Source organism: Muntiacus reevesi, chromosome X (genome assembly GCF_963930625.1).
Source record: "Muntiacus reevesi chromosome X, mMunRee1.1, whole genome shotgun sequence".
Lineage (NCBI taxonomy): Eukaryota > Metazoa > Chordata > Mammalia > Artiodactyla > Cervidae > Muntiacus > Muntiacus reevesi.
This window is the reverse complement of record NC_089271.1, coordinates 16,861,672-16,881,439: the sequence shown is the minus strand read 5'-3', so window position 1 is coordinate 16,881,439 and position 19,768 is coordinate 16,861,672. Positions and strand designations below refer to the sequence as shown.

Genomic DNA, 19,768 nt, shown 5'->3' with positions numbered 1-19,768 from the left:
GGGAGGTGGTCGGGCAGGTGGTGTCTCCTTTTGACCATTCCTGAACTCTTCTGGTTGGTGGAGGTTTATTAGTTCCATGTTTCTTACCAGGACCTCCTGTCATAAAACAGCTCATGCAAATGGTTACTATGGTGCCTGGCCAGGGTGTGTGGTTTCAATCAATGTGCTTCCCCTAACAACTCCCCTCTGAGAGACTTCATACCCAAGATACTTCTTGGGAATTGGGGTGGAGGTCTCTTTCTTCTGTAACTTCTTCCTGCTGTGCATGGGCATAGGCCTGCCTAGCAGAACAGAAGTCTGTCTCTACCTGACTAAGTCAAGGTATTTTTTGCCTTAACTGAAACTAGCATTCACCCTTGTAATATAGCACTTTAGTTTGAAACTGTTGTCTCCTCTCAGAGATGAAATAGACAGGGGCCAACAGGAGACCTAACAGGATAGTCAACACTGGTCCCCAGAAACAGGAGGCAATATTTGGGGTGAGGGCTGCAGGGTTTGTGCTTTTTTTTTTTTTTATTAGTTGGAGGCTAATTACTTTACAATATTGTAGTGGTTTTTGTCATACATTGACATGAATCAGCCATGGATTTACATGTATTCCCCATCCCGATCCCCCCTCCCACCTCCCTCTCTACCCGATCCCTCTGGGTCTTCCCAGTCAGCACTCTTATTATTAGTATAATTATGACATAAACTAACACTTGCTTATTATTTAGCTTTCTACATTGTCAGAAACATGGTGCCAAGGAGCTAGAGGATCTCAGCAGCTGTGGCCACCCCCAACACACACACACACACACACACACACACACACACACACACACACACACACACACACACACACACACACACACACACACACACACACACACACACACACACACACACACACACACAGTTCAGGGCCTGCTTGGGGTTGGGGAGGCCCACACCACACACACACACACACACACACACAGTTCAGGGCCTGCTTGGGGTTGGGGAGGCCCAGCAACCCTGGCCTGGACTTTGAGGTTGGACTTGGTGGTTTCTTCTTGGAAATCAGTCTTATCCTGACTCAGGGACTGGTTTAGTGTACAAGAGACAATTTTTTTTCTTGCCAGGACTGTTGTCACTCGGGATTTCTCTATTACAGAGTTTTATTTTATAGGACTCTTAGGAATCCAAGAACCTTGTGTGGGATCTCTCTTAATCTTTGGGGGAGACTAGACTATTACCCCAGATTATGTTACACATATGCTAATACTTGACTGCAGTATATGTTCAACCAGAGTTAGGAATTGGGCCTTTTAAAGGCCCAAATATATTGCTTTGCTTCATATTTTTACAATCTCATTTTTAACGAAGTTACTATAGGAAGTGGTTTTTGAATGATTCTCCAATTTGTTTTGTTTACTTTGAGTGGTCTTAGGAAAGGAAAGGAATGAAAAGTAAATAAAATATGACTATATATCAGAAATTTTTGTAAAATAAAGATTGCCTAGAATTAATTTTGTTTCACATTTGTCTGTATCTACTTTCGGTTTTATTTTTATTTTTTACTAATTTTTGGGGGGTGCTGTGCTGGGTCTTCATTGCTGCACAGGCTTTTCTTTAGTTGTGGAGAGTGGGAGCTACTCTCTAATTGCAGTGTGTGACCTTTTCATTGTGGGGGCTTCTCTTGTGGAGCATGGGCTTTAGGGCATGCGGGCTTCAGTAGTTGCTGCTCCCCGGCTGTAGAGCACAGGCTCAATAGTTATGGCACATGGGCTTAGTTGCATATGGGATCTTCCTAGATAAGGGATCAAACCTGTGTCTCCTGCATTGGCAGGTGGATTCTTTACCACCTAGCCACCAGGGAAGCCCCAGAAATATGTTTTTAAAAAAGACTTTGTCTGCATGTACATACTTAAGAATAAAGTAACATTTAGGTTTGTTTATTTCGAAAATGCTGTCTATGGATACTTCATGACACCAATTTTGTTTTTCCTTATACAGGGAATACTTCTGCAGAGAAGAATGGTGTTTCTTTCAGTGTTCAGAATGGAGATGTGTGCCTGCATGATTTCACTGGAAAACAGCATATATTTAATGAGAAAGAAGATTCCTGCAGTGGTAAAAACCGTATCGCTCTAAGAAGGACTTCAAAGCGGGGAAGCTTACACTTTATTGAGCAAATGTGATTCCTTTTCCTAAAATCAAAGCATGTTGCTTGACAGTGTGAAAATGTCCAATCTTACCTTTTACACAATGTGAGTTGTATAAAATCAACTAATTTTATACTCAGCAACTTTGGGATGAACATAAGCTAATTGAGGGAAATGGTTGCTATTGGAAGAGGAAACCAAAACATAATACCATGGTTCTAAGACATTTGCGATTTGGTTTCTTATCCTTCATTTTAAAAGAAGATTGGTTTTAAACAACACACTAAGAATAAGACTCATTTAAAACAAAATCAAAGCAGTTCATTTGCAGCCTCTTTTAAAGAGGCTAAGATATCTTTGATAACATCATAGAAAGCCACTGTTGACTTCATCCTGTTGGTGAGTTTGTTGTGCATGCCTTTGTTGTAAATAAGCTAAACTCTAGTGATCCACATGTCAAAAATCTTACTTCTGCATTTTTGGTATTTATTTTCTACTGTGTAAATTTCTTTCTTTGTAGAATCGTGGTTGTGTTGTTGCGTCTAATGTGATAATTCAGAAAATTGTTGCTGGTTCAGTGAACTCTAAACCTCCTTTTTTTGGAGATTATATAAGATGTGAAATACAGGACCTTCACTGAAATCAAGAAATAATGATGCCAGCCAGACTGAAAAAATGTAAGCAGACAGTGCCACAGTTAGCTCATTCAGTGCCTTGGGGTGAGTTAGAAAAAGGTGCTCCCACTGGGCAGACACAGTGTCATGGGCTCATGATTTGGCAGAGTGGAGGCCATATTTTAGCCCCATTCACTCTCTGGGGTACACTGTTGTTCCGGGTACCAGCTGTACAACCGTACATAGCATCCAATACCAAAACCCATCTTCTGACCTCATTCCTAATCATCAGATTATGGAAGCTGCACCAGGATGTTTAGCTTAACACCGTGGTGACAGAGAGGGATGGAAGTGTAATCTGGACCATATGGCAGGAAGATCGTGAATGTGGAGGAGATAAATACACTGCCACTTCTCAAATCCCCAGAGCCTTTCAGAAAAGGGGAGTAGAGTAGGATTACTTTTTAAAAGAGATGTACATTAAAAGAATCATATTGCTGTTCTTTAAAAGGCAACTGTATGGTACTTTGTTGATTGTTATGCCTGGTACACACTGGCCCAGCCAGAGCTATAATTATTTTTTAAAATACTTGTCTTGATGAATGTATAGTGACAAGGGGGAGCAGCTATTGGGAACAGTGAACTATCCTACAATGCTATTGTTTCCATATGTATCGAACCCTGATTGCTCTTAGTCATAGCGAGTCTGTCTTGCTTCATACCTGCAACTGCTTGAACAGTGCTTCGTGTCCTTATTAGGAACATTATGAAACCCTTAAGTTAGGTCTTTCACTAAGGTTCCCTTTCATATATATTTCAAGTGAATGCTGTATCCCAGACTAACCGTAGTCATAATATAATACACTTCTGTGAGAGCTGATTAGTCTTTGCGCTATTTCTCTTCCAGTTTATTTAATTGTCTTGTATTTATATGTTAAAATCAACAAAAGTGTTAAAAATCGCCAAAATAAATTTGCAATTAAGTCCTTTAAGTTTGAGAATTTTCACAAAAGGAAAACATCTGCGATCTCTTTCCCTGGCGGTGGAGCATGATAAAACAGTAGGACCAGCCTGATGAAGACAGTAGCAGCCTTTGGCAGGCAGCAGGCATGCTGTGAACGTAAAGTCAGGCCAACGATTGACTTGCCTCCTGAGATTGCTTTCTGAGGTCTTTTTTTCTTTTTCATTTTACTCTTTCAAGATGATGTCTTTTACACATGTTGCCATTGGCCCACACAAGCCCCAGATTTGGATCCCCCCCCCCAAGTATCTGCTTTCTCAGCATCAAACAGTAGGATTTCAAGAAGGGGAGGATTGGATTTGGGGTTCCTGGGGAGCTGATTAGCATGTAGGAGCCACAAATGGGGAAAGCTGGCTTCAACTGCATAAGAGGTTTCTGAATGATCTCTCCTTCCTCGGTGTTCAGTTGCTCCAAAGATGCTGAGTACTAATTCGATGAGAAAGGTGATGAGATGCTCTGAGTTTGGGGGGTGAGATATCAGAAACCAAATCTCTCGAGGCAGACGAAACAAAGTGTACACAAAAGGACACACAATGTCTGACATCTTATAGGTCCTGCCCCCTGCCATTTTTCCCACTGTGTTTTGTGTCTGGGCAACAGTCATTAAGTCAGGTTCTCTTGTCTGTATTTTTACTTCAGAGAGATAAGGGGCAGGACAGAGAAAATGTTCCTGAGAAGCATCCTTCTTTGGGTTTAAAATTGGTCCCACAATCTGAGACTCTACTGAAGGAAACAAAGGAGGTGGCAATAGGAGGAGGCAAGGAGTATCACAACAGTGACCAGTATTTGAAGGAGCATTTTCTCAGAACATTTGAGAAGGTTTTTTTTTCCTTTTTCCCAAAACATACTGCAATCATTAATCCCACAAAGTAACTGTTAACTTCAGTGAGTGGGATCATGATTGTTCTCAGTAAAAATGGTGAAATGGCTTCACTGGGGATACTGGGTTGTGTCTAATGAGGTTACCTGGGAGGCAGGTTAGTTTGTTGAAGGTCATTTCCACAAAGAGCTAATTTATTGAACAAGCAGTTTATCAGATGGACTAGCGTGTTGTCATTTTGTCTCCATAAGAGCATTTGAAGGACTATTCAGTTTATTTCTGCTTTAGCTCCTTGCTGCTGTGGTTGGAATCTGAAGGACAGATGGGAGAAAGACTGAGTGGATATAAGAAGATCATCTTGAACAGGAAGAATTCTTAGCAGTATATATATATATTTTACCTCAGTCTCTAGGTACAGCAACAAAAAATTGGGGCAGACAAACATTGAATACTTTCTTTCCAGAGTATATTCTTTTAAATATCTTTATAAATATATACCTCACTGTGAAGAAATCTCATACTCCCTGGTGTTTCTCTCTTTACCTCTCAAAGTAGCTACAGGAAGCTAGAGCAGAGACACGTTCATCATTCTTTAAAATATTGTGATAAAAAACAAAATGATCTCCAGCCAACTAAAATTAAACTGTCATAGAAATAACTAAATTTGGCAAATTGGCTATTTTCAGCAAATTAATTCAGAATGGACTTACTCCTCAGTGTCTAAGATGGAGTGCTTTTCTTTAGAGTCAAAGACCTAAACCCTCTAGGAGAAACATTTGTTGGTTTCCGCTTTGGACACTAATATGTGGCTTTCTGGGAATTTCCTTGACAGCAGCCCCCTGTGGCAGGACAATGGGCACACCCTCTGGTTGGGGACAGAGAAATTATACATGGTGCTACCCCAGGGTCCAGTTTTGGGTTTTCATCTTTGTAAAGATCATGAATCAGCTTCAGAAAGAACAATATACCCCATCACATTCCATATCTGATTCTTAGCGAACATTTGAGAAATTACTTGGAAACATGTTTCTAGTGGGATACAACCAGAGAAAGCCTTCGTGAATAGAAGGACCAACATATGGAGGTTTCCTATCTCAGGAACATAGAATACTAAGATATGAGTCTGGTGTTTTATATAGCACAGCTTCTAGTCCAAAAAGAATCACTGAAATTTGCTTGGAAATTTAAAAGCTTAAGAGTAGTTGCCTGCCTTCTTTTTGATTTTATCCCTGAATTTCAAGCTTATTGAAAAATACAGCTTATATGATAATATACATTAAAGCATGATGCTGCTGCTGCGTGTGTGCTCAGTCATGTCCAACTCTTTGTGTCCCCATGGACTGTAGCCTGCCAGGCTTCTCTATCCATGGGATTTTCCAGGCAAGAATACTGGAGTGGGTTGCCATTTCCTTCTCTAGGGGATCTACCCATTCCTGGGGATCAAACCCACATTGCAGGTGGATTCTTTACTGCTGAGCCACCAGGAAAGCCACATTAAAGCATAGACCAAAGCCTAAGAACACAGGTTGGCTATACACCAAAAGGGGTGTATGTGTGTAGCAGATTTTACAGAGAATGAAGTCAAGAAACTGAAAATGTTTCTGTACTGGATGGAAATGTACAGGTAATATGTAAAGGTCATCAGTTATATTCCCCTGTGGCTGCAAAATGGACTCTTGAAGAAGAACTCAATGTGAGCAAAGGCAGTAATGATTACAACTTTTAGATACAGTTTACATAAGAGTTTTGTAAGGGGACATACATGCCAAGAGATTTCATGGTGATAATGTCTAGTTTTATTTACCCCTTGTTGACCACAGCAAATTCTTCATGGAGGCACATCACATGGACTGCTGCATTATTTAAGAGCCAATAGTAAGAAAATTCAACATTCAAGAAACTAAGATAAAAAAAAAAAAACTAGGATCATAGCATCCGGTCCCATCACTTCATGGCAAATAGATGGGGAAACAATGGAAACTGACAGTATTTTCTTGGGCTCCCAAATCACTGCAGATGGTGACTGGAGCCATGAAATTAAAAGATGCTTGCTCCTTGGACAAAAAGCAATGACAAACCTAGACAGCATATTAAAAAGCAGAGACATACTTTGCTGACAAAGGTCCATCTAGTCAAAGCTATGGTTTTTCCAGTAGTCACGTATGGATGTGAGAGTTGGACCATAAAGAAGGCTGAGTGCTGAAGAATTGACACTTTTGAACCATGGCATTGGAGAAGACCCTTGAGAATCCCTTGGAGAGCAAGGAGATTAAACCAGTCAATCCTAAAGGAAATCAATTCTGAATATTCACTGGAAGGACTGATGCTGAAGCTGAAGCTCTAATACTTTGGTCACCTGATGTGAAGAGCTGACTCATTAGAAAAGACCCTGATGCTGGGAGAGATTGAAGGCAGGAGGAGAATGGGTTGACAGAGGATGAGATAGTTGGATGGCATTACCAACTCAATGGACATGAGTTTGAGCAAGCTCTGGGAGATGGTGAAGGACGGGGAGGCCTGGCATGCCGCCGTCCATGGGCTCGCAAAAAGTTGAACATGACTGAGTGACTGAACAACAAGTAAGTAACAAGTGAGCTACTTGCTTTGGTGCTTTAGCTGAGTGAGGCAAGTTTCAGTTAAGTTTAGTCACTCAGTCATTTCAGTTCAGTCGCTGAGATGCAGGTTTATGAAAATGAAACTTGGTTAAGGAAACTTCGAAAATGAACTTGGTTAAGGATGATACATAGGGGACCCAGTTGAATATGACTGACTTTCTTTCATTCACTTATTCATTCAGTTCTAATTGAGCTATAACTACATGCTCAACACTGTACCAGGCACAGTGGGAGATACCATAGACTGTTTCAATGAGTAACTTAGGATCCAGTTAGAAAAACATGCCTCACATGGAAACAACACAAGGCAATACATTATTGTCAAATGATGATTAAACTAGCTAGGATTTATGAAGTACTTTTCTATGAGCCAGGTATGATGCTTTATATTCATCCTCTTGTTCAAAGCCACCCTAGGAGGTTGGTGCTATCATTATTCCAATTTAAAGATGAGAACATTGAATTTCAAACATGTAAAACATGCCAAAGTTCACACCAATTGTAAATGGCAGAACTGGAATTTGAACTCAATTTGAACAGATTCCAAGACCTAAACTCTTGCTAAAGAAACATGGGAATTCAGAATATGCGGATGACTAACAGGAGAGAAGAGCTGAGCGGGCCCTTAAAGAAAAGGGTCTTCAGATAGGCGGGGAGGAGGTCTACCGGGTCAGTTCAGTTCAGTTGCTCAGTCGTGTCCGACTCTTTACCACCCCATGGACTGCAGCACGCCAGGCCTCCCTGTCCACCAAGCATACATTTAAATGCATGGAGAGTAGCAAAGGAATTTAGGAAAGGCTATTAGCTGAGCTGTAAAGATTATGGGACCAGATTTTGGTAGAAAATGAATAGTTTGCTGAAGATAGTAAAAAACAGTGGGTAATTAGCAGCCACGAAAAACGAATGCCAAGTTTCAAGTTGTAGGCCTGGCGGTGGGCCGCAGTTCAGGTCAGGTGAGCTTCTCCCAGGTGCCTAGTGTTGAGGCTGCAGGCGCCGTGAGCAGCTGCGGTACCCTGCCCTGCCCCAATCTGTCCCTCTCCTCTCCCCTCTGGGTCCCACTAGTCTGCTTCCGCTCGTGGGCAGAGACGCACCAGGGCAGAGCTGCTCTTCTGGCCTGCGGAGGGGTTGCCCAGGCAGCAGCGGTGGGCGGACCTATTTCTCCCCTCAAGGAGCCCTCCCTACGGCCGCTTGAGAAGCCTCGTAGCCCGCCTGCAGCCTGTTCTTTATCTCCCCAATTCAGCTTGCTGCTCCGCAGCGCGGGCGGATCTGGAGGCGGTGCTAGAGGGCGGGACCGGGGATGCGATTGTTAGCTCATCTCAGGGCGGGGCGGGCCAGCGTCCCAGCGTTTCAGAGGTGTTCTGCGCCTCCGGCCCCGCTCCGCGGGTTGCGCTCTGCGCCGGGGGCGTAGCGGGAGGCGGGCCTGGGGCGGGTCCACGGGGCGGGTCCGGGACCTCCAGATGCCCGCGACGGAAGGGCCTGTTTCAACAGCCCCGGCTGTGGTCGGCTGCTGGCGGCGAGGTAAGGGGCTGAGAGGCAAGCTGGTTCCCGCCCGGAGCCAAGTTCCCCGCTACTCTCGCGGGCCACTTCGTTTTCCTTCCCCCGCGGGCCAGGACTCGGGGGGTTCGGTTCCGCGGCGGGGGCGCGGCCAGGGGCGGGACTGTGAGTGGGCTGCGGCGGGCGGGAAGGATAGAGTTCGTGGCCGGCCTCGAGGCCGCCTCGCGACCGCCTGCAGACAAAAAAGGCTTGGCGGGCTCACCGTCGCCCCACGCCCGGAACCCAGTTCCCTACTTCTCCCGCGGGGTTGCCAGGGACCCGCGAGGGTCGGGAGCGCGTCGGGCCTGGTCGAAGCGGGGTCGCCGTAGTGCCAGCCCCTATCTCCGCCTTCGCGCCTTTCTACTGTAAGAAAACTAGCTGACTGGCTTTCCAGTCATACTTTGGTTCTGTCATTTTTAAAAGTCCCTACGTCTTACCACCGGACTCCATCCTGAGAACTGGCCGAGGCTGTGACTGTTTGGGAACCAGGCCCGCTTGGCGCCCGCAGCCCGGGCGACCCGCCTCCTTGCCTCGGGTCGGACGCCGAGGCCCGGGAGCAACGCGGAGATGAGGAGCAGGAGCAATTCCGGGGTCCGCTTAGACGGATATGCGCGGCTGGTGCAGCAAACAATCCTCTGTTACCAGGTAAGGAGGGACCACGTCGAACTGCCCTCTCGAGGCACTTATTCCCCTACTCAGTCCGGTCTCGTGGCCTTAGACTTTGCAGTTATGAGGTTTTTTGTTTTTTCCTTTAAATCCAGTTTTGCTAGCCAGTGGTTACTCCTCCCACCCCCCCATTCCCACCTCGTCCACTTTCCGAGTGAGGGGACCGAAGGGCTTTGGGAATATACTTCACGGGATTCTTTGACTACTGTTTGGGATTGAAGATAGGAGCCCTTTAGATGCCCTGTGTACAAACAAAATGCGTCTTTTTGCATGGACTCAGCTTCTTTCGGATGGAAAGAGGTGTGTGTAGATTGGACAGCACACTGAATGAGGATGGTGAGCTCTGGACTGTGACGACAATAGACAGGAGGGGAGAAATGCTGGGGTGTGTATCCCACTCCTGATTGTGTGGCGACGGCTGCTATTCCGCCCTTGAATTATCTTGTTAGAGACCCACCTGGGAGGGCCTTAAGGCTTACTCTGTTGCCCTCATTTTACTGATGAGAAATCTGTGAGCCAAAAAAGTTACTGCAGGTAGCAGGGTTAGACCCAAACGCAGGTGTTCGGTCAAGCTAGAGGAGATCTGTGAAGCTTCTCATGTGGTCTGACGTCTGAATATCTTCTGTTTTGTATTACTCCGCTAAAGTTATGTGTGGCCCAACATGTAAGACCCCTGGACTATTTTTATTCTTCCTGAAGACAGCAGCTGTGTTGCTTGCCTTCAATCAACAGCAACTATTTATAGGACCTCCATGTCAGAGAAGGAAGTGGCATTCCATGATAGAGGCCTGGTCACTCCCAAAGCACTGACCCTTTTCCCTATAGACAATTTCACAGGTTTGTTTCTTCATTCAGGAAATATTTGTTGTGTACCTGTTATGTGCAAGGCACTCTGTCTGGTGCAGGGCCTACAAAGAAGAGTAGATACTTGTAGTGCAGTGTGATTCATGTGTAGGGGATAGGTCCACAGTCCCTTGTTTGAAACTCTTGACATCAGATATGGTTTGCAAGTCAGAAATGTTTGGATTTGGGGTGGTATACATATATTGAATATTCCCTAGTAACTGCAGTGAAATCTAGGCAGCACCCTTAATCAAAACACATCATTGTTTTCCACATCAGAATATGGAGATTATCACTGAGTAGGAAAAGTAAATGCAGAAAGCAGTTTCACACCAGTTCAGGTCAGCATTTTGCCATCAAATGAGCTTGCTGAAAACTTATGAAAACACTTCAAGTTTTTAGAGCATATTGGCTTTTGAAATTGCCCATGAAAGACTGTGATTCTTATTTTGGGAGCCTTGCCCCATTTGGGGAGCATGAAGGAGTACTGGAAGAGATGATGTTCAGGTTGAGAACTGAAGAAGTAGGCCAGCAAATGAGGGTGACTTTTCTTTTTTGCTTTTCTTTTTGAAGTAGATTATAATTACTTATACACAGTGGTTTAAAAATCCAAGTTGAAAATCCTTGCCATTCACTGTGAAGGAGTGTTCACTGTTAAGGAGAACTGATCAATCTTGGTGATTGTGTTACACCTGGGTTTAATCTCTAGCTCTTTCTTCAACTAAAGGTGTAACCATTTCCCACCTCTGAGTCCAGACCCTTACCTGTAAAATGAGGATAATTAACACCTGTGATTAGTGCTCAGTATATCACCTGCTCTCCCCACCTGCTGCTGCTGCTTCTGCTAAGTCACTTCAGTTATATCCGAATCTGTGTGACCCCATAGATGGCAGCCCACCAGGCTCCCTCATCCCTGGGATTCTCCAGGCAAGAACACTGGAGTGGGTTGCCATTTCCTTCTCCAGTGCATAAAAGTGAAACGTGAAAGTGAAGTCGCTCAGTCGTGTCCAACTCTTCAGAGACCCCATGGCATTAGTAAACAGCACTGTTGGTCGTGGTATAATTTTGATACGTTGTTGTTAGTCACTGAGTCATGTCTGACTCTTTGTGACCCCAGGGGCTATATAGCCTGCCAGGCTCCTCTGTCCCATGTTGTTCTCCAGGCAAGAATACTGGAATGAGTTGCCACTTCCTTCTCCAGGGGATCTTCCAGACCAGGAATCGAACCCAAGTCTCCTGCATTGGTAGGAGGATTCTTTACCACTGCACCACTCAGGAGGCCCTAATTTTGATGTGAAGTGGCTCAGTCATGTCCGACTCTTTGCGACCCCAAGAATACTGGAGTGGGTTGCCATTTCCTTCTCCAGGGGATCTTCCTGACCCAGGGATCGAACCCAGGTCTCCCACACTGTAGGCAGACGCTTTACCGTCTGAGCTACCAGGGAAGCCCATTTTTTTTTTTTTAATAGGCCACACATACTCAGGCCACAAGTCCTCGCCTCACCACCCTGGTCCAGGATGCTCCCTTTCCTGAGGGCCCTGATATAGTTACTAATTGCTTTCTGGTCTTTGAGCATAATTATGTCTCCTGGTGGATTCTGTGAGATCCTTAAGTGCAGAGACCTCATCAGTTTTGTTCCTTTGGCATGAAGCAGTACTCTAGGCACATGAAAAGTACCTTTATGTCCTTGGTGATGAAATACCTTCTGCAGGCTCTGAGCCTTGCTAATGACCCAGCTATTGGTCCAGGCTTCCCTTCCCTCAGAGGCAAAAGAACTGTCTTCCCAGTAAAGCAAATCTGTAGCATTGGACTTTCCTCTCCAACGTTTTAATGATTAAAAAACATTTGTCTGAGCCTTTGGTTGTATTTATTTTGGGGGTAGTTGGTGAGAAGACCTCATGTTTGCCCTGTTTTTCTCTTCGTGACTGCACAGTCAAGCTTTCCTGGTTAACCAGAACACTCCAGGTATAGTTCATGACTGTGCACATGTGGAGTCACAGTCCTTCCCACCTTCCCCCACCTCGAAGCCATCCTACCCCAACAGCTACTCTTCACAGCTGTAGAGTGCTAACCCATTTAGGGCCTCCTCATCATTTCTGAGTGATCTTAGGTCACCTATCCAGTCAGTAAACACAAAAGAGCAATTTTATGTTATGCATATTTTAAAAACAACTTTATTTTTGGCGTGCTAGGTCTTCATTGCTGCATGGGCTTTTCTATGGTTGTGGAGAGCTGGTGCTACTCTCTAGTTGCGGTGCACAAGCCTCTCATTTCGGTGGCTTCTGTTGTTGGGGAGCACAGGCTCTAGGGCGTGCAGGCTCAGTAGTTGGGGCTCGTGGGCTCTAGAGCACAGGCTCAATAGTTGCAGCGCATAGGCTTAGTTGCATGTAGGAGTTTCCTAGATCAGGGATTGAACCCATGTGTCTTGCATTGACTGGTGAATTCTTTACCACCAGGGAAGCCCTATGTTATACATGTTTTTACCACAGTAAAAAAAAATGAATGAGCTGGACTGTAAAAGAGTGGTTTCTAAAGTTTATGCTGGATAGGTTTATGCTGTCTTCTATAGAAAGGTGCAGATGTTTATGAGGCAGTTTTCACTGTCATCTGATACATGACTGACCTGCTGTTTCTGATGTGTGTGTGTTTTTTAATATAGTTGATTTACAGTATTACTTTCAGGTATATAACTTTGTGATGTAATATTTTTATTGTTTTCCATTTAAAGTTATAAAATAAGAGCTATATTTCCCCATGCTGTACAATATATCCTTGTAGTTTGTCTCATACAAAGTAGTTTTTACCTCTTAATTCCCTACCTCTGTCTTGTCCCTCCCCTTCCCTCTCCCCACTAATAATCATAATTTATTCTCTATATCTGAGTATGTTTCTGTTCTGTTATATTCGTTTGCCTTATTTTTTAGATTCCACATATAAATGATGAAATACAGTATTTGTCTTTCTCTTTCTGACTTATTTCACTAAGCCTAATACCCTCTAGGTCCATCTATGTTGTTGCAAATGGCAGAATTCATTATTTTTTATGGTTGAGTAGTATTCCATTGTATATATACATCTTCTTTATTCATCTACCAGTTGATGAAGACTTAGGTTGCTTGCATATCTTGTCTATTGTAAATAATGCTGCTGTGAACATTGGAGTGCATGTATCTTTTTGAATTACTGTTTTTCTTTTCTTTGGATATATACCCAGTAGTGGACTTGCTGGATCATATGGTAGTTCTGTTTCTCGTTTTTTAAAGGAAGCTCCATACTGTTTTCCACAGTGGCTGCACCAATTTACATTCTCACCAACAGTGTACAAAGATTCCCTTTTCTCCACATCCTTGCCAACATTTGTGTTCTTTTTTGTGTTAGCCATTCTGACAGGTGCGAGGTTGTATCTCATTGTGATTTTGATTTGCATTTCTCTGATTAGTGATGTTGAGCTTTTTAAATTGAGATCAATTTACTTTGATTTCACTTATTAAAAATAATTTAACATTAAATATATTGAATCAAGGAGATCAAACCAGTCCATTCTAAAGGAAATCAGTCCTGAATATTCATTGGAAGGACCGAAGCTGAAACTCCAATACTTTGGCCACCTGATGCGAAGATCTGACTCATTTGTAAAGACCCTGATGCTGGAAAAGATTGAAGGCAGGAGGAGAAGGGGATGACAGAGGATGAGATGGTTGGATGGCATTGCTGACTCTATGGACATGAGTTTTGAGTAGACTCCAGGAGTTGGTGATAGACAGGGAAACCTGGCGTGCTGCAGTCCATGGGGTCGCAAAGAGTTGGACATGACTGAGCAACTGAACTGAAGGAGTGTCTCCAAAGTATTTGTTGACTTAAAAATTTTTTTAAATTCCTAGATTTATTTAGACCCTGAGAAGAAATATTAACTTTGTACATTTTTTCAATATCAGCTCTGTTTGAAGGCTCATTCATAAAAGTATTAAGTACAAAGTGGTGATAAGAGAATATGGATAGGAAAGAAAAATAAAGACTTCCCTGGTGGTCCAGTGGCTAAAACTCCATGTTCCCAATGCAGGCGGTCCGATTTTGATCCCTGATTGGGGAACTAGATTCCACATGCCACAACTAAGATCGAGAACAGCCAAATAGATAAGTAGACATTTAAAAAAAGAAAAAAATAATGATCAAGGCAGTGTTCACTGTAACTGCAGATAATTTTGTATAAAAAGCAGATGAGATCAGGACAGTCAGTAAGTGTTGCTATCTAGTCATAATAGAATTTAAAATGAGAATAGGATAACTAAAACATGGAGTATGGAACAAATTGTAATAATAAAGACTAATTTGAGGGAAGGTTGAAAGAAGATATAATTAAATACTGGGAAATAACATGGCAGAAGAATGGGAGGAAATTGGGAATTAAAGCATTCTAAGGCCCTTATGTTAAAAGGAAGGTAGAAGTTTTATATATTTTGAGTCAAGAGGTTATATTTAAGTCTTACCATTGAAACTAAGTGGAAAACATAACTTTAAAAATAATGGGAGACTATCAAGCTACCAATGGTATTTTTTAGAGAACTAGAACAAATAATTTCACAATATGTATGGAAATACAAAAAACCTCAAATAGCCAAAGCAATCTTGAGAAAGAAGAATGGAACTGGAGGAATCAACCTGCCTGACTATATTACAAAGCTACAGTCATCAAGATAGTATGGTACTGGCACAAAGACAGACATATAGATCAGTGGCACAAAATAGAAAGCCCAGAGATAAATCCACGCACCTTTGGACACCTTATCTTCGACAAAGGAGGCAAGGATATACAATGGAGAAAAGACAATCACTTTAACAAGTGGTGCTGGGAAAACTGGTCAACCACTTGTAAAAGAATGAAACTAGAACACTTTCTAACACCATAGACAAAAATAAACTCAAAATGGATTAAAGATCTAAATGTAAGACCAGAAACTATAAAACTCCTAAAGGAAAACATAGGCAAAACACTCTCTGACATAAATCACAGCAGGATCCTCTGTCTCACCTCCCAGAGTAATGGAAATAAAAGCAAAACTAAACAAATGAGACCTAATTAAACTTAAAAACTTTTGCACAATGAAGGAAACTATAAGCAAGGTGGAAAGACTGCCTTCAGAATGGGAGAAAATAATAGCAAATGAAGCAACTGACAAAGAATTAATCTCAAAAATACACAAGCAGCTCCTGCAGCTCAATTCCAGAAAAATAAGCAACCCAATAAAAAAATGGGCCAAAGAACTAAACAGACATTTCTCCAAAGACATACAGATGGCTAACAAACACATGAAAAGATGCTCAACATCACTCATTATCAGAGAAGTGCAAATCAAAACCACAATGAGGTATCATCTCACGCCAGTCAGAATGGCTGCTATCCAAAAATCTACAAACAATAAATGCTGGAGAGGGTGTGGAGAAAAAGGAATGCTCTTACACTGTTGGTGGGAATGCAAACTAGCACAACCACTATGGAGAACAGTGTGGAAATTCCTTAAAAAACTGAAAATAGAACTGCCATACAACCCAGCAATCCCACTGCTGGGCATACACACCGAGGAAACCAGATCTGAAAGAGACACGTGCACCCCAATGTTCATTGCAGCACTGTTTACAATAGCCAGGACATGGAAGCCACCTAGATGTCCATCAGCTGATGAATGGATCAGGAAGTTGTGGTACATATACACAATGGAATATTACTCAGCCATTAAAAAGAATACATTTGAATCAGTTCTAATGAGGTGGATGAAACTGGAGGCTATTATACAGAGTGAAGTAAGTCAGAAAGAAAAACACCAATGCAGTATATTAACGCCTATATAAGGAATTTAGAAAGATGGTAACAATGACCCTATATGCGAGACAGCAAAAGAGACACAGATTTAAAGAACAGTCTGTTGGACTCTGTGGGAGACGGTGAGGGTGGGATGATTTGACAGGGTAGCGTTGAAACGTGTATATTATCATACGTGAAACAGATCGCCTGTCCAGGTTCGATGCCTGAGACTGGGTGCTCAGGGCTAGTGCACTGGGATGACCCTGGGGGATGGGATGGGGAGGGAGGTTGGGCGGGGAGTTCTGGATGGGGAACACTGATTCATGTCGATGTTTGGCAAAACCCACTACAATATTGTAAAGTAGCCTCCAATTAAAATAAATTAATTAATTTTTAAAAATCTGAAAAAAAGTACTGGGAGAATAAAGAAAATTTGATCACTCTGAGAGAAGGAAGGAAAAGGGTGTTTGGGGAGTGAATGAGTGAAAGTTGCTTGGTTGTGTCCGACTCTGTGTGTCCAACTGTGGTCCATGGAATTCTCCAGGCCAGAATACTGGAGTGGGTAGCCTTTCCCTTCTCCAGTGAAGGGTGCTTGGGGAGTGAGGGAGTTTTTATAAAAAGCACAAAAGACAAAACAGGAAGATGCAAATAAGTCTATAATAGTAATTACAATAAATGTTAATTTTTAAATCAGCCAGATAATAGAAATTAATTTTTAAAAAGTTGTAAATATATATGTGATTTATGAGATAAACCTAAAATGGGATACTTAAAGGTTGAATATATCATTAGTGAGATAAAATATACTATACAAATGCTAACCAAAAATAAGTTGATGTAATTTTATACTAACAGGCAGAGATTTTGAAATTTAAAATAATTAGGAATTCAGAAGTGTTGTATTACTAGATGATAAATGGATAATTCACCAAGAAAGCAATTTTAAACACACAGAGTATTAACAACATAGCAGTAGTTTCAAAATGTATAAAGCAAAACTTGACCTAACTGCTAATGAATCCATAACCATAGTGGAAGTTTTTAAATTCCTTTCTCGCAGATACTGCTTTATAGATAAAGCAGAGAAATACTTAGGACATAGAAAATTTGAGCACTTTCATAAGAAACAAACTTGATCAAGTATACATACATAGAATTCTGTGCCCAACCAATAGAAAATATTTATTTGTTTCAACCTTGCAAAGTATATTTTTCAAAAAATTAGGGTATAAAGGAAATCTTGAAAAATATTGAAGAATCAGCTTTATGTATGCCATATTATATATACGTATACACACACACAATATCATGGATCTAAGAAGAAATTATAACAGAAAATATGAAATATTTAGAGTTGAATGAAAACACAGGCATTCCAAATACCAATTTGTGGAATATTGTTAAAGTGGGATGTAAAGAAATGTTTATATCCTGAAATGTATATATTAGAAAAGAAGAAAGATTTAAAAATTTATGAACTCAAGTTGAGAAAAGGACAACAGAGTGTACCCAAGAAAATAGATGAAAGGAAATAATAAAAAGGCCAACAATTAATGTAATATAAAACAAACATTAAATATTGACAAGACCAAAAACTAGTTTTGAAGAAAGACTAATGAAAAGGCAAACTTCTGTCAGGGTTGGTGGTGTTTAGTCACTGAGTCATGTCCGACTTTTTGTGATCCCATGAACTATATAGCCCACCAGGCTCCTCTGTCCATGGGATTTCCCAAGCAAGAATACTGGAGTGAGTTGCCATTTCCTTCTCCAGGAGATCTTTCTGACCCAGAGATTGAACCTGCGTCCCCTGCATTGGCAGGTGAATTTTTTTTTTTTTATCACTGCGCTACCTGGGAAGCCCCAGGGTTGTTGGGAGAGTGGGAAAAAGGACATATGAACAGTATTAAGTGAAAATGGAAAAATACTGTGAATAATTTTGGCCAGCAAATTTGAAAACATAAGCGACAGTTTTCTAGATAAATATTACCAATGTTAATGCAAGAAAAAAAATTACATCCTAATAGACTATAACCATTAAAGAAAATTGAATTAGTGAAAAAAATCCTAGTCCAAGATGAGTTTATGGTCTAGGACCGAGGAACATTTAGAGGTTTATTTATTCATTCATCTTTGGAATTTGGCTTTTATTCTAAGTGGGAAGGGAAGTGATAAGAGGGTTTTGAGCAGATGAATGATGTTTGAAAAGAATCACTCCACTGGCTACATGGAATGTAATGTGTCAAGAAGCAAAACAGGCAGCTTCTGCGATTGGAGCATGATGACTCTGACAGTGGTTGTAATGAAGACTGATAGGAATGGTTGAGCTTGGAGAAATTTTTGGAGATGGAGATAAGTTTTACTGGTGGATTGAATGTACAACGTGTGGAAAAAAGAAAAGCTAAGAATGACTCCAAGGTTTTTGGCTTGAGCAACTGGTAGGATGGAATTGCTTTTTAGTGAGATGGGGAAGATGGTGGAGGAGCAAGTTTTGGGGGGAAGATAAGGAGTTTTGTTAATTATGAGGTGCCCATTAGACATCTAAGTGGAAATGGTAACTAGACAGTTGAATCCGTGAGTCTAGAAGTCAGGGGAGAGGTCGGGAGTGGAGATGAAAGTCTTGGAGTTGTTGGTATACATATATGTGGTATTTAAAAGGTACCGAGACTGGATGAGATCACAAGAGTGAGTGTAAACAGGGAGGAGAGGACATTTAAAGAGGAGCTTTCCAAAAATGGGGAGATCCAAAAGATGAGAAACCACCCAGGGATACTGAGAAGCAGCAGATGAGGAAGTAGGAAAACCAGCCATGGGTGGTTGTCATCCTAGAAGCAAGTGAGGAAAGTGATTCAGGGAGGAGTGTCATATGGGTGAAATTTAAGTAGCAACAAAACTGAAAATTGAGCTGTAGATTTAGCTGTGTAGAAGTCATTGGTGATCTTGTCAAGCAGTTTGTGTGGGTACTAGAGGAAAAATTGGTTGAGATGAGTTCAAGAGCTAAAGAGCAGTGTTTGCATGAAGATGTGAGGTTGAGAGGGGTTTATGTGAGAAGTTATATATCTGATAGAAATGACCCAGTAGATAGGGGAGAAATGTGAGAGTGGGAAATTACTGGAGCAGAGATAGTTTATCCATCAAAACAAGAGGGAAGGCAGGGATATGGGCGCAGTGTTCTCTTTTGGTAGTTTCTACTTTCTCAGTGAACCACAAGGCACAGTCATTAGCTGAGAGTGAAGTTGAGGGGGGAGGGAGTTATCAGAGGTTTACAGGGAGGGAAAAAGATTTGAAATTGTTAAGAGATAAAGGGAATGAATGGTCCAGAGATTTCTAGTATGTTTGTTGGACACTACTAAGGGTCATTAATTTTGAGCAAGTTCAACCTGCATGGCTGTGTTTTTCTCTAGCTATACAGGTCCACTCCCAGTGGCAGGCAGAGTCACATTTAGTCAGAGATGGGGTTTTTGTGTGGTGAGTACAGTGCAGTGAGAGAGGAGCAAGAGATTAACAAATAACCCCTATCTGAAATGAACTGTTAGAGATAAAAGATAAAGAGGAATAACTGCCAGCTCCTTTTATGTGGCCAGTATTCCAAGATACCATAGTCAAGTAAGACATAATATTTATGAAATATTATGAATGGAGGAAATTCACTTATGAATATTGATGTAAAGTATAAGGTAGTAATACAGTGAAACCAACAATGTATTAAAAATCATAATCAAAGATTATCTC

The 19,768-nt window shown here is 41.8% G+C and overlaps 2 protein-coding genes across 6 annotated transcripts in view; both read left to right on the top strand.

Annotated features, from left to right (window-relative positions):
- The window catches only part of ADGRG2 (adhesion G protein-coupled receptor G2), a 122,267-nt gene extending 118,546 nt beyond the window's left edge, over window positions 1–3,721 (top strand). For both annotated transcript variants that reach the window (XM_065915760.1, XM_065915761.1), the window contains exon 28: window positions 1,978–3,721. In XM_065915760.1, coding sequence (XP_065771832.1) covers window positions 1,978–2,162 — 185 coding nt within the window. In that variant the 3' untranslated portion in view covers window positions 2,163–3,721. The remainder of the gene's footprint in view (window positions 1–1,977) is intronic.
- A 4,939-nt stretch (window positions 3,722–8,660) lies between these two features.
- Window positions 8,661–19,768, top strand: part of PHKA2 (phosphorylase kinase regulatory subunit alpha 2) — a 97,653-nt gene continuing 86,545 nt past the window's right edge. For all 4 annotated transcript variants that reach the window (XM_065915363.1, XM_065915362.1, XM_065915361.1 and 1 more), the window contains exons 1-2: window positions 8,661–8,714; window positions 9,153–9,374. In XM_065915363.1, coding sequence (XP_065771435.1) covers window positions 9,297–9,374 — 78 coding nt within the window. In that variant the 5' untranslated portion in view covers window positions 8,661–8,714; window positions 9,153–9,296. The remainder of the gene's footprint in view (window positions 8,715–9,152; window positions 9,375–19,768) is intronic.